Source organism: Ursus arctos, unplaced genomic scaffold, assembly GCF_023065955.2.
Source record: "Ursus arctos isolate Adak ecotype North America unplaced genomic scaffold, UrsArc2.0 scaffold_14, whole genome shotgun sequence".
Classification (NCBI taxonomy): domain Eukaryota; kingdom Metazoa; phylum Chordata; class Mammalia; order Carnivora; family Ursidae; genus Ursus; species Ursus arctos.
In genome coordinates, this window is record NW_026622808.1 from 36964431 (window position 1) to 36977779 (window position 13349).

Below are 13349 nucleotides of genomic sequence, written 5' to 3' on the forward strand. Positions count from 1 at the left end.
GGGCTGAGTGGCTCCGAGTCCCACATCCCCTGCTCCGCCCTCCCCCAAGGAACACCTTAGCCCCTCACCGGCTGTGTGGCCTCCCTGTCACTGGACGTGTGGCCTCATCTTTCGGAAACAGTACGGACCCTCTCAGGAGCTGTGACTGCTGGAGAATGAGGGTGTAGGGCACCTGTGGACGCTTAGCAGCTCCCAGAAGGAAAGCCTCGTCGAAGGTTTGCAATACCCAAATGTGGGTAGTCGAGGATTTCCTGCTCTTACGGTTGCCATTCCTTCCTGGCGCTTATGAGTAACTTCTACCAGTGAGAGGCGTCCTGCAAGGACGGCTGGCAGGGATGGACATACCGAGGACTTTTACAACAGAAAAACTGGTGTTAGCAACTCTGTGACAGTCTGGCTATTTGGGGACACGCTTTTCCCTGCTGCCGTCCATAGAACTTCCCGTTCGCGTGTGACCTGAGGAGCATGCCGGTTCCCCCTGGCCAGCCCGCCCTTGCTGTAGTGCTCAGGAGGACTGTTGTCCAGGCGCCCTGCTGTGGCCTGCCCCCCGCGTGGATCCTGGGACAGTGAAGAAGAGGGCTCCTGCCTTGGCTGTCAGAGCGCCAAACCTGGACCCTCCCGTGTTTGCTGAGCTCATCCTCGTTCGATACCCATGGCTTTCTCTCACTGCCGTCCTAGTACAGGCCCCACTACGGCCCCCTGGAAGGACAGCAGGAGCCTCTGCACACTCCCTCCACCCTCACCCACCTGCACCTGCTTGGTTGCTCTCCAAATGGCAAGGGTATTACCGCCCTCTCTTCAAACTCTCCAGGGACCTCCACTGTCCTCGAGAGGGACTGCAGGCCTCAGATCAGGGTCTTCCAGGCCCTGAGGGGTCCCCTAGCCCTGACTCCTCCCACCCACTGTGTGTATTTAAACTCACAGCTGACAATGCCAGCATCACCTTGCCCCTCCCCCTCTGCATGCCTGTTCATTCTGAAGATTCCAGCTCTGCCAAATCTGTGCTAGTAGGACCTTCCCTAAGAGCGTGTTTCCTTACACTGGGTGTTGCCCCTTCTTAGATTAATCATGGCTTTAATTTCATCCATAATGAGAAGATTATTGGGTTCTCTGCTTGCCCTACTGGTCTGTATGCTTCATTGGGTTAAAGGCCATGTCTGGTTTTGCCCACTGCTTTATCCCCAAATCCTAGCATAGTGCCTGGCAGTCAGCAACTATTTTCTGAATGAATGAATGAATGCATACATACTATACCCTTTAACCAGCTTGTCCAGTGGTAGTAGAACTAGCTACTACAAGTGGAATAATTAAAAGAGAAGAAAGGAGAAGCCTCAGTGAGCTCAACCAGATGGGGGTGGGTGCTGGAGGCTGGACAGGAAGTGGATCTGAGAAGGGAGCCTGGGCCGGAACAGAGCGTCTTGGAGCTCCAGGCAGTGGGGTGCAGTCTGCGTGCTGGGTTAGCGGGAGCTGCTGGTGCTCCTGGAGCAGACTGAGTAGTCTGGCCATGTTATGTAGCACAGATCTTTGAGCAGGGTGCTGAGTTCCGGAGAACTGCTGTGAGGGTCTCGCAAAGCTGGTGTTGTTCCAGGACTTTCTGGTGGAAAGAGGGTGACTATGTGCTGACCCCATCTCTGAACCTGTCAACGCCGAGATTTGTTCCCCTTCCTACCACAGCAAATCCTCAGGAAGGAATGAGGCTCTGGTGCTTCAGCTTTTTTGTTAGAGACCTGAAGGGAGACTCAGTTAGTGGGAAAATAATCTCTTACACACCCATCAAAGCAGGGGTTTTAAATTAGTGAACACCAGCTTACCTGCAATTTATAAAAAATGCTGTTTTAGAATCAGAAGTCTCTTGAGATGTGTTTATCTTCACTCTACAGTGTCTTATCCAAGATATTATGTCTTGTAAATGTCCCCTCTGCAAGCAGACCCCAAATCCAGATGCTGAGGGTGACAAAAGACCCTTACTGATGGCTCTGCAGCAGAGAACCCAAGGTGGATGCTTGAGGGGACTCTTGCCGAGGGCTCCGAATTGGTCCCCAGCACTACCTTATCTTCATTCACCATGTCCTGTTCAGCTCATGCACAGGTCCCATAGCAAAGATGCTATGTCTGGACCTGAAGACACCCTGATGCCAGCCCCTTTCTCCAGGGACTTCCCACTTCATTGACTTGCTGACAGCTGGGGACAGGCAGCCTGCTGTGAGCCCCGTGTTACCTGGTGTCTAGACCACGAGTCCTGTGCCTCCCCTTTCTCCCACCCTCTACTTACTGTCTGGTAGGCGGTAAGTAAAGTTCAAGACCTCTGCTCAAGTCTTCTTTCATCTAACAGTTTAGACAAGGAACGTAGCTAATCTCTCCCTTGGGCAGGGCCATGTACTGGGGAAATGGATGTGGGTGCTCGGAGGGTCAGTTTCCACATGGGGTAAATGGGGTGGGAGGAGTAGTTTGTGGCTCTCCTGCCTGGGACATGGCACATTGCAAATGTTCCGGAAATGACAACCTCTGCTGTTGTCATCATCATCGTGATACTTTGATTTCTATCATATAATTTTCCTCTTCTTAATATCTCCAACAAAGACTTGGGAATGGTTTATTCCAGAAGAATAAGGAGTGACAAGGAGTTTTGCCACAAAATTTAAAATATGTTAAAAGAGGAGGGCTATTTAAAGTTAATAGATTTAAGGCAAAACAAACAAAATCAAACAAACATGAGGAGTCACTGATGTGAAATCCCACTGGGGAATTAACCCTGACCTGTAGCACACGGAGACACCAGTCTGAGGGAGTCTAGAGCACCTTCTGGGATTTGCCAAAGCGGTAGGTGTGTTTCCCTTTTGCTTTCCAGATCTGTGCAGAGTGGTTCAGCATTGGACCGTGAATCCTCCTCAACCCTTTGGTTTCGGGACTGCCAGATATTGGCTCCAGCTTTGTGAAAAGCAACCTGCATTTAATATCTAGCACGTCACTAAATTTAGAGGAAGGGGAAATGTTTGGCAAATAAATCTATTTTATAATTCAACACACATTAATGGCTATTTTCCAGTACATATAAGTGCTTGATAATTAGCATCAAAACTAGTCATTATTTAATCTATGATCTATTTAGAATGAATGAGAGAGATGTCGTTCACTTACTGAGATGGGAGACACGAAGACCATCTAGCCATTCTCCTCTTGTATATGGTCCAATGTGCAGCGCTGAGCAAAGCTCCTGTGTGGACTCAGTACACCCAGCCCTCCCTGTGCCTGTTGTAATTTCACATCCAGGAGACACTCATCTTCAAAGACCTTTAGGAAAGCCTGAGACCCTTCCTCCAGCTTGTTCTACGCAGGAAATAACCCTCTTTACAAGGGGCGCCTTTAGGAACCCAGTTGAACGTGGATTCAGACCCTCCAAACAATGGTTTTTGGGTTAACAGTAGTTTGTAAATCTATATTAGGCTGTAATTCACTAGAAATGGACCTGTATTTTGTGGTAGAAAATGTCAAGTTTCAATTAATATGGTGCTGTTCATTCACTGGAGAATAAATGATATTGAGAAAAGAGATGACATGCATACCCGGAGACTTGGAGGTCTGGAGAGGAAACTCAAGTGCTAGGACTCTGTGAAGATCCTGATTGCTCGAAGGAAGTAGGCTATGCTGGCTGTAGATTTCAGAAGATAAGAAATTTGATTTTTGAACCATGAATAAAAGTGTGGTGGGTCTTGGCACTGACAGAGTACAGATTATGTCTGCTAGAAAATGTATGTCTGGCAGGAAACTCCCCATCTGCTAAGTCCTTCACCATGGCCTGCCCATCTCACCAGCCCCATCTGGAGTGTTGTCTCCTTGCTTACGGGGCCCCAGGGACACTCACTGCCTTGATGGTCCCCAGGACCCAGGTTTCTTCCTGCCTCAGGGCCTTTGTACTTGCTGCTCACCCTGCTTTGAAGCTTTGCCGGCCAAAGGGTTTCTTGAACTGACACCTTCTCGGCATTTGGGTCTGTCCTCAAAGAGGTCATCTTGGACCACCCAATAAGAGTAACTCCCTTTTTCCCTTCCCACACATGGTGATTCTCAAGCCTCCCGTCCCTTTTTATTTTCTTTATCACACCCATTTCTATCTGGAGTCTCATTTATTTGCCCATCATCACCCTCCTCAGACCGAAATGTCAGCGTCATGGTCCGTCTGGCTCACTGCTGAATGCCTGATGTCGTAGGTGCTTAGTGAATGATCGTTGAATGAACAAATGAATGTCAGTCATCGAGAGCATCTTGCCCTGATAATGGGAGAAAGGGAGGAATAGGCTTAGGTAAAATCTCACCTGGAGAGCCCTAGGACAGCTGAATTGCCCTGGGTGGGGAGTTGGGGACTCACCCCAGAACTGTGACTAGTGATGTGCCTGCTGACGGTAAGAGGTCTCCTATCCAAGAGTCTGACTCCAAAGCCTGCATTTCAGACTGGGTTGCTGCACTGTTAGGGTGCTGCCCAGGAATTCTTGCTGCAGAGAACAGGGAGGGAAGAAGTGGCGAACTCTTCTTGGGACCTTTATTTATTTGCGCATGCACGGCGTAAGTAATGGCCCATGTTTATGGACCATTTTGGATGCGCCAATCACTGTGCTAAGTGCTTTACATCCATTAATTTCCTTGAACCCAAAGGGCTGATTGACTCAGGAGGATGGACCTCGGGATGACCAAAGGGGCTACTCATTCAGAGGTACAGAACTACAATGGAAAGGTGTGTGAGTGTGCAGGGGAGCGTGCAGAGAGAACATCAGCCTTCCGTAACATCAGACACCCCCCATGTAGCAAAGTGCCAACGTGTTGGGCGATGGGGAAGCACAGGTGAGAGTCGTTATTTGGGTGGAAATAAGGGAACTGTAAATGTGATTTTTGATGGGTTATAGGATGCACGATAAAGACAAAGCAGGGATGTGTGAGCCGCTTTTCAGATACAGATTGCAAATAGATCACAAAGGCAGTGTGGGACTCTTACTCTCAAACATCTGCTAGTAGTCTGTTCTAAAAGCTGAACATCTGATAAATTTCTGACTGGCATCAGAGGTAATTTAATCTTTCGGAGGGTAGAGGAAGCAGGGAGCAGAACTCCTATTCCTGAACTTCCTAGTGACCACTATGAATAATAAGTTGATGCTGAATGGACAGGGATGTTGGCGAAAATGGCCATGTTACATGGAGTTCACTTTATTGAGCAGAAAACACTGGGTATTGACATGCACTAGGCATGAAGGGAAATTATTGCAACCCAAGTTAGAGCATTATAGGTAGGACCTATCAACAGAGACTGGGAAGAATGATAAGCTCATAGAATTATAATGCAGACATGAGAATCCGAATTGTTTCCGTTAAAAGGCTTTTAAACATCCTTTGCTAGGTAAAAGACCTACACTCTATTAAACTCAGATTTTAAAAAGAATACATACAAACCACAAAATATGGGTATATTATGTGGCATAATTAAGAGAGTTTGAATACATGCAGTGGGTCTAATGGTGGCCCCGGAAGATATGCCCAGCTCTGAATCTGCAGTGCTTCCTGCAAACGTGACTTCATTTGGACATAGGGTCTTGCAGATATAATTAAGTTAACGATTTTGAGATGAGGTCATCTTGAATTTAGGGTGGACTCTAAATCCAGTGACTGGTTTCCTTAAAGAAAGGGAGCAATGACACAGAGGTACACAGAGAAGGCCACGTGTAGATGGAGGAAGAAATTGGAGCGATCGTGTCTCCAGGGCAAGAAACACTAGTGGTGGCTGATGACCACCAGAGGCCAGGAGAGAGACTTGGAAGAGTCTGCATTGGAGCCCCCAGAAGGAACCCATCCTGCCAATACCTTGATTTTGGACTTCTGGCCTCCTGAGTAAATTTCTGTTGTTTTAAGTCACCAGTTTGTGGTAATTTGTAATCGTAGCCACAGGAAGCTAACACAGTACTTTAACCCCCTCAGAAGATTAGGGGCAGAAGTGGAACCAAAGCTCAGATTAGTCACAGACTCCTGAAGAACCCCAAATGAGGCAGCGGAGCTTTTAAAGAAAGTTTGAAACAGAACACAATCAAGGAAACAAGGAAACTTATTGCCTAAGAGGATGCTGTTGATTTCGCAAGTGACCTTAAGAAAGCACATCTGCTCAGCAGCCATCGAGGGAACCTGTCGCTGGGGTGCTGGTCCACGATGTCATGTTCACCTCCTCCTCAGGAGAGAGTGGAAGGAGCTGGGGACTGGCTACACGGGGTGCGATGGGAGGCACTAAACCTTTGGGCTGCTTCATTTCTACTTTCTGTCAACCATGTTTGGGAAAACTATTTTTAACTTTTTATTTTTTTTTAACTCAGATATTTAGATGAAGTCCTCATTTTATAATGTTAGCATTTTCCTGTTTCTTTTTTCTTCTCTCTTTTTTTAAAGATTTATTTATTTATTAGAGAGAGCGAGCGAGCAAATGAGCAGGGGAAGGGGTAGAGGGAGAGGGAGAAGGAATCTCAAGCAGACTGCCCACTGAGCACAGGGCCTTACAGGAGGGGCTTGATCTCAGGACCCTGAGATCGTGATCTGAGCCGAAATCAAGAGTCAGTCACTCAACTGACTAAGCCACCTAGGCACTCCTCTTTTTTGTGTGTGTGTGTCTTAGATGACTAATAATGAACAGCAATTGAAGATTTTCCATTCTATTAAAATTGCTTGCTAAGCAAAATTGTGAAATCAACACACTGTGATTACTTTATAAGCCAGAGGACGTGTAATCTCAAATATTTGATCAAATAGGTGTGTGTAACACAGCCTTCATTTTAACTAGACCATTTTTTTTAGTGATTCTGCTTCCCTTGTTCACCATACCCTGGGAAGATCAAAGCCCCCTTTTCTTAAAGAGGCGTAATTTCAGAGTGAGATTTAGTGTCCAAACGATTGGTGAAATAATCCTCTGAGCATCACAATTCCTTTTGCATTTCTGAAGGTACGCACAGTTCCCCAAGGGGCAATCTTAGGTTTCTAGGACCACCTGAGGTCGTGGGTAGCCTTTTACTACCCCCAAAGAAACCACAGTCAAGAAAAAAAAAATTCTCTAACTGGAAACTGTTTGACTCCTTAACATGTTGAGACAGAGAGTGAGTGAAATGGAATTTTTGCTACTAATTGTGGAAAGTTTTTATACGATGGCAACATAATTGAGGTCATTGATGGAGGAGGCAAGAACCATGGAGTTTTCAGTGTCATTATTGTATTTACCTCTTTGTGGATTAAGTTAAGTGGATTTTGTAGCAAGGAGTGAGTCACGATAATTATTGTCAAGCTTGCACAGGAACAATAAAGGGTTCCATTTTCCAAGATTGTGAGGATAAAGTCTATCTCAAAATTACTTTGTGGTAGAAGGTTGAATTGGTCATTTTCACTCTCCCAGCCTATGATGTGGTTTATTATAGTTTATAAGAGTTTGAGCACTTACACTTGAGATAAGAGTCAGAATCCCACTTGTCTATGGAATCTGGGTAAGTGATCTGAAAGAATAGGCAGGCTAGAAGTAAGACAATACAAGACGCCATGTCTGTCCACTAGGTCAGGCGCCATTTTGTGGGCTCTGCCTCATACCTCTTCTGATGAGCATCTTGGGGCAGCCCACTGTGGAGGATGGATGGGGTTCACTGGTGTAAACAGTGAGTTTCCTTGTCACTATACCTAACGCACGTAAACATTTCTAGCATTATTTTGCTCATGATTTACTATGCTACTTGAGGACTAGAGTGGCCAATTCTGTCTTCATCCTGCCCTGTGTAGAATGGAGGAATCTTTGGAATAAAGATGCCATGGTGGGATTGCTGTGACTTGGGGTCCCACAGGGAATGCTGGTGAGGGTGCTGGAATCCAGGTGAATGGAATTGCTACACCAATGACTTTCTGTAGATTTCTTTAACCTTCCCGATACCCTTTAAGATGTGTGTTACTATCCGGTTTTACAGTCAGAATGTTTGTCATTGATGAATGGGTGCTTTTAGGAAAGAACCTAACCTTTTGGTACTCTGTTTCCACTTGGGGAGCATGGAGGACAGCAATGGAACCTGTCTTGGAGGGCTGTGGTAGGGGTGACAGGAGATGAGCTAAGCACAGTGCCTGCACCATGGGAAAGACTCAGGAAAAGTTTCTGCTTCTCCCCCTCCTCTTCCTCATCATTGACATGCTCACCCTGTTGTCGTTCTTACGCTCATCATGCTGGGGCTGGCTAGTGATCTCCCCTCCTAACAGGATTTTACTTAACGCAGCAGCATTTTGAAACAGGATCTCCAGTAGTTTAAAAAAAAAAAAAAGTGGTTGATCACAAAGCGTCCTTCATGATCCATCTTGCTTCAATCAGTATGCAAACAATACTTGCTTATTTTCCTTCTCTGTCTTTGCCCTTCATTCTTATCCATGGGCAGGAGGCAAAGGGTTATCTTTCAGCCGCCAAGAGTGAGGAAAACGGATTTGTTCATGGGATCACAGGGGTAGAAGAGTAGACAGTTGTCCGGAATCTGACGAACAACCTTTGCTTTTATTCATTCACCCATCCATCCATCTCTTCATGCGTCCATAAATGTTTGGAATTTCTACCATGCCCTGCTCGAAGGGGTACAGAAGGGAAATGGTTCCTGCCCTCCTGGTGTTCACCATCTGCTGAACAAAAGAAGTAGGGGATGTAGTTATGTAATTCCAATTTACTTATTTATTTTTTTAAAAGCAAACTTTGAAGTCAGAGGTGGAGAGAATTGGAATGGGACAGTGTTGGCTGAGGTCATTGCAGTGAGAGAAAACACATTTTTTCCGTTTTTAATGCTGGGTTCTGACTCAGGAGAGGAAAAGGTGGAAAATAATGCTAACAAGGTCTCTCTTGGCTTTCTCAAGAACTCTGTGCTGTGTGAGGTTGAAACTTACAAAGACAGGGATGTGTCTTTCAAGTAAGAGTCACCAATAAAGGCTCCTGGGTGGCTGTGGGGGCTTGGGCAGGATGAGAAAACCCTAGTGTATGGAATTCCCAGGAGCTAAACATGTGGGGAGCTATAACTTTTTTCACAGCATCCTGTAAGATGGACCTCATGCTGCTATCTGCCGGCTCTGAGGGATGCCAACCGGGGTTCTCTCTCGCTTTGCTTTGTAACATTCCTCCTCCCTTTCTTTTCAGACCCAGCAATCGTCAATGGGGTTTATTGGTCCGAATCCCTAAACAAAGTTTTCGTCGATAACTTTGATCGTGACCCGTCCCTCATATGGCAGTACTTTGGAAGTGCAAAGGGCTTTTTTAGGCAGTATCCAGGTGAGTATCCCTGCCCTGAGAATTATGATTGAGATTAATGATCCTGTGATATGTTTCTTTCCTGTTCAGGGTTACATTTTTTCCCCTCTTGTTAGGAGAAAATGAAAGATTAAATTCAAATCATGTAGGCATGCATGCACATGTGTGTGCACGCATGTGAGAATTTGTGCGTGTGTGCGTGCGTGCATACACACACACACACACACAGGCATTTAGATCTGCATATGGTTTCCACATCTTTCTCAATAGAGCAGTTTGTAGAGCTGCCACCAAAAGTGAGGAATTGGAGTGTGAAACATACCATATTTGATCTTTCCGGACAAGAATTTTGCTTTTATTACTATTCACTACTACAACTATTGTTATTGTCGTTATTACCGTGGAAAAGCACAAGTCATCATTGGGCTGAATTAAATTCTGACTGAAGGTGTGAAAATTGGAAAACTGGAACTTAGGTTTCCCCACTCCAGAGCTGACCGCCCTCGGAGGAAGAGCTTGCGGTGGCCAAAGCACCACGGACGTTAGCAACTCATCCTTAGGGCCGCCGATCGCAGCCTCAAATGAGTATGTTTGTCAGAGTTTGTCCCTCATACCTTTGGAACAGGTATTCCTTCTGAGGCCTCCCCAGGCCTCTGCTTTGCAATAAGAATTTAATTCTGGCTTGGTTTGAATTTTAATTAAGAAGGGAAGTTTTAATTTTGCTCACAAGTTGTGAAAACAGGACTCGAGGCTACAGTCGTGCCAACATCACAGCTGCAGAAATTAACAAGCTCAACCTAAAAGAAGGAAAAAACGCCCTGCATAATCTTGGAGCAATTAAGTGGAGTCTTTTATGTTTTCATTAAGTAAGACTAGGCACCTGATGTCTTCCCACTTTGAGGCACAGAGACTGTCAGCCTCCGCCTCGAGGAGCCGTTTGCCCTGCACATAGCATCTGTCCCCTGAGACTTGCCTGCCAAGTGTCTGCTTTGCCAGATTATTCAGCATTTCCCAAGAGCCACGTTCAGCAGGGCATGCGTGGTTCCTCCTGGAGCTTACGGAAATTTAAACAATAAGCATCCTAGTAAAGATAAGGTTATAATAAACAGTGGTCTATTAAAGTTCCAGTGTCCCCAAATTGCAATCTGCTTTGATACCCTCAACAGAGAGTAAATTTAACGCAGATGTTGCTGAAAATAAAGCATGGTGGGGGGTTGATCCATTGAGGAAGCCTCAGGGAGCTCTTACCATCTTACCATGTAGCCTTTAGATCAAGGTGGAACCGATAAGAAGAAACCACGGATCATCTGTTATCTCCACCAGTAGGAAGTCCTCAAACTATGGTCATGGGGAAATTTGAAAAAAAAATAAAAATAAGAAGGTGCCTTCATCATCTCAGGCTGCCATAAGAAAATACCACAGACTGGGCGGTTTAAACAACAGACATTCATGTCTCTTGGTTCTGGGGCTGGAAGTCCGAGGTCAAGGTGCTGGCAGATTTGGTTCTTGGTGAGAGCCCTTGTTCTGGGTGGAGATGGCCACCTTCTCCCTGTCTCCCCACATGGTAGAGAGTGGAAGCTTGGGTATTTCTTACTTTTCCTAAAGGGCGCTAACCACAATGGGAGCTCCATCCTTGTGACCTCATCGAAATTTAATGATCTCCCAAAAGGCCCCATCACTTCACACCATCACATAGGGTAATATCAGTCTTCAATGAATTTTTTTTGGAGGGGGGAATAAACTTCAGTCCATAACAAAAAGGAATCCTCATGAAGGGTGTCTGTTAATAGGGAAGATTAATTTAATTTACATACAAGGTTTTTATCAGTCAGAACAGTGGGCTGAAAAATGCTTACCGTTTTTATGACATTCGTGGCAGAATTTTGACTTTATAAAATTCCTGCCTCTTTTCTATGTTAATAAAGACACGATCACAGTCCTCCTAAGGGGTTTCACTGCCCCGAGAATGCCTTGTGGTCACACAGTGTTTGGTTCTGAACAGAGAATACATCTCTTGTCTCTTGGACATAAAATGATCATTAGAAGAGTGATCCGTGGACATTTTTTTTTTTTTTTGCTAGGATTTCTTACTTTAAGGATACTTCTTTCCATATTTTAGAGTGGTATAATAGTGTGAATCAGTGGTAAGTGTGCATGTCCTTAAACAGAAGGGATGGTTCTTCACTCTTACGTAATGTGTCCTGAGTTCTTATTTTGTTCCAAGCACTATGTGAGGTCCAGAGGAGAAAATGGTGAACTTAACAGATAAGGTCTCTGCCCTCATGCATCTCCCACTTGTGGAGAAATGCCTTTCTTAGGGATTTTTGGGTTGTAAGTGGCAGAAACCCCATTCCAGCTAGTTCCAGCAAGGAATACATTTATTGGCTCTTGTAACTTGAAATCTAGGGCATGTGTTGTTTTGAGACACAGCTGGGTCCCAGTATTCAGCATTGTCATTTGGATTGTGACTCTTGCCTTCTCCCTTTCATCTCCACCTTTCTCTATTCTGACCATATTTCACTGGCAGGTTAATCTCCTAGTGATGGGGAACATGGCTGTGTATTTGCAGGATTATTTTTCAATTATGGTCGCAGAGGAAGAGAGAGCATCTGTCCCAATGGCTTAGATGAAAGTCCCAGGATTAGTCTGTCTGGGTCCTCAAGCAAGGGAGCCTGGACAGTGGGAAGCCTAGCCATCTGAAACCATGGGGACTGGTCAGGATTACTATGGCCTTGCCTGGAGGGGACCCTAAAGTAAGGAACAAAGACTACCAAGGAGGGGCGCCTGGGTGGCACAGCGGTTAAGCGTCTGCCTTCGGCTCAGGGCGTGATCCCGGCGTTATGGGATCGAGCCCCACATCAGGCTCCTCCGCTATGAGCCTGCTTCTTCCTCTCCCTCTCCTCCTGCTTGTGTTCCCTCTCTCGCTGGCTGTCTCTATCTCTGTCGAATAAATAAATAAAATCTTTAAAAAAAAAAAAAAAGACTACCAAGGAGACAGAGACAGGTGAACAGGTCATGATGGTACAATGTGTTTCATACTAAGATGGGGGAACCAGAAGATGCTAGGAGGTCACTAAAATGGAGCACAATCTCAGCTTCTGGAGGTAGGAACATGGAGTTCCCGGAAGGGGAATTTCGGAAAACATCAGGCTAGTAGCATACCTGTCATGATGTTTTCTCCTTCTGTGTAGATTTATGTAGGCTTCCACAAGCTCACCGTAGGTCCTGGGGGCATGTGGCAACGCTTCCATGTGCTGTCTTTTGGATGATGTAGTGTTCTATGCCTACAGTGTCTGATATGGTAACCACAAGCCACATGTGGCTATTGAGCATGTGAGATGTGCCTGATGAGACGGAAGAACTAAAATGTGAATTTTATTTAACTTGAATTAATTTAAATCTAAAATTAAATCACCACATGTGGCTAGTAGCTATCATATTGAACAGTGTAACTCTGTGGGAAAAGAATTTTGTGGTCTGATACCCAGTTTCCAAGGTACTGGTCTACCTTTCAGTGCCTGTATTATGAAAAGGTCTCACCAAACAGAGAAAGAACTTTAGGGAGGCCCTTCTGAACACCAGCAACCACCACAGCAACAAAATACTAGTAAAGGGCCTGTGAGCTCTGCAGGATTGGTTACTCGGGCCTTATCAGGGTTCTGTTTATTTCAGTGTCATCCTTCGGGGTCTTTAGGGATGATGTTAATATTAATGTCATATTGATATTAGTGCTGATGATAGTAGATAGTGACCCCCATTTATTGAGCACTGTGCATTGTCTGATTTAATCCTTACAATGATCCTGTGAGCTTGAGTTACTATAACCTGCATTTTTCCAATGAGGAAACAGACCAAGAGGTTAACTGACGAACCAAGTCATCCAGCAGGATGGGAGGGAGTTGGTGATGGTGTTAATATTTTCACCACCTCTTTCATGCTTTATTCTCATGGCGGTTCTTACTCCGTAAAATATGAACTCTGCCCTGCAGTCCTGAGCCATCAGGCTTTCAATCCCCATTTCCTTTGCTTGAATATGTGCCCCAGGAGGATGGAGACATTTGGCTATCTCTCTGTTACC

The 13349-nt window shown here is 45.5% G+C and overlaps 1 protein-coding gene across 3 annotated transcripts in view; it reads left to right on the forward strand.

The window, feature by feature from the left end:
* Nucleotides 1-13349, forward strand: part of CACNA2D3 (calcium voltage-gated channel auxiliary subunit alpha2delta 3) — an 833176-nt gene that overhangs the window by 365596 nt on the left and 454231 nt on the right. For all 3 annotated transcript variants that reach the window (XR_007191727.2, XM_057311802.1, XM_057311801.1), the window contains exon 6: nt 9161-9292. Coding sequence is in view for 2 of the 3 variants with exons in the window: in XM_057311802.1 (XP_057167785.1) it covers nt 9161-9292 (132 nt within the window). In the remaining variant the exon portion in view is untranslated. The remainder of the gene's footprint in view (nt 1-9160; nt 9293-13349) is intronic.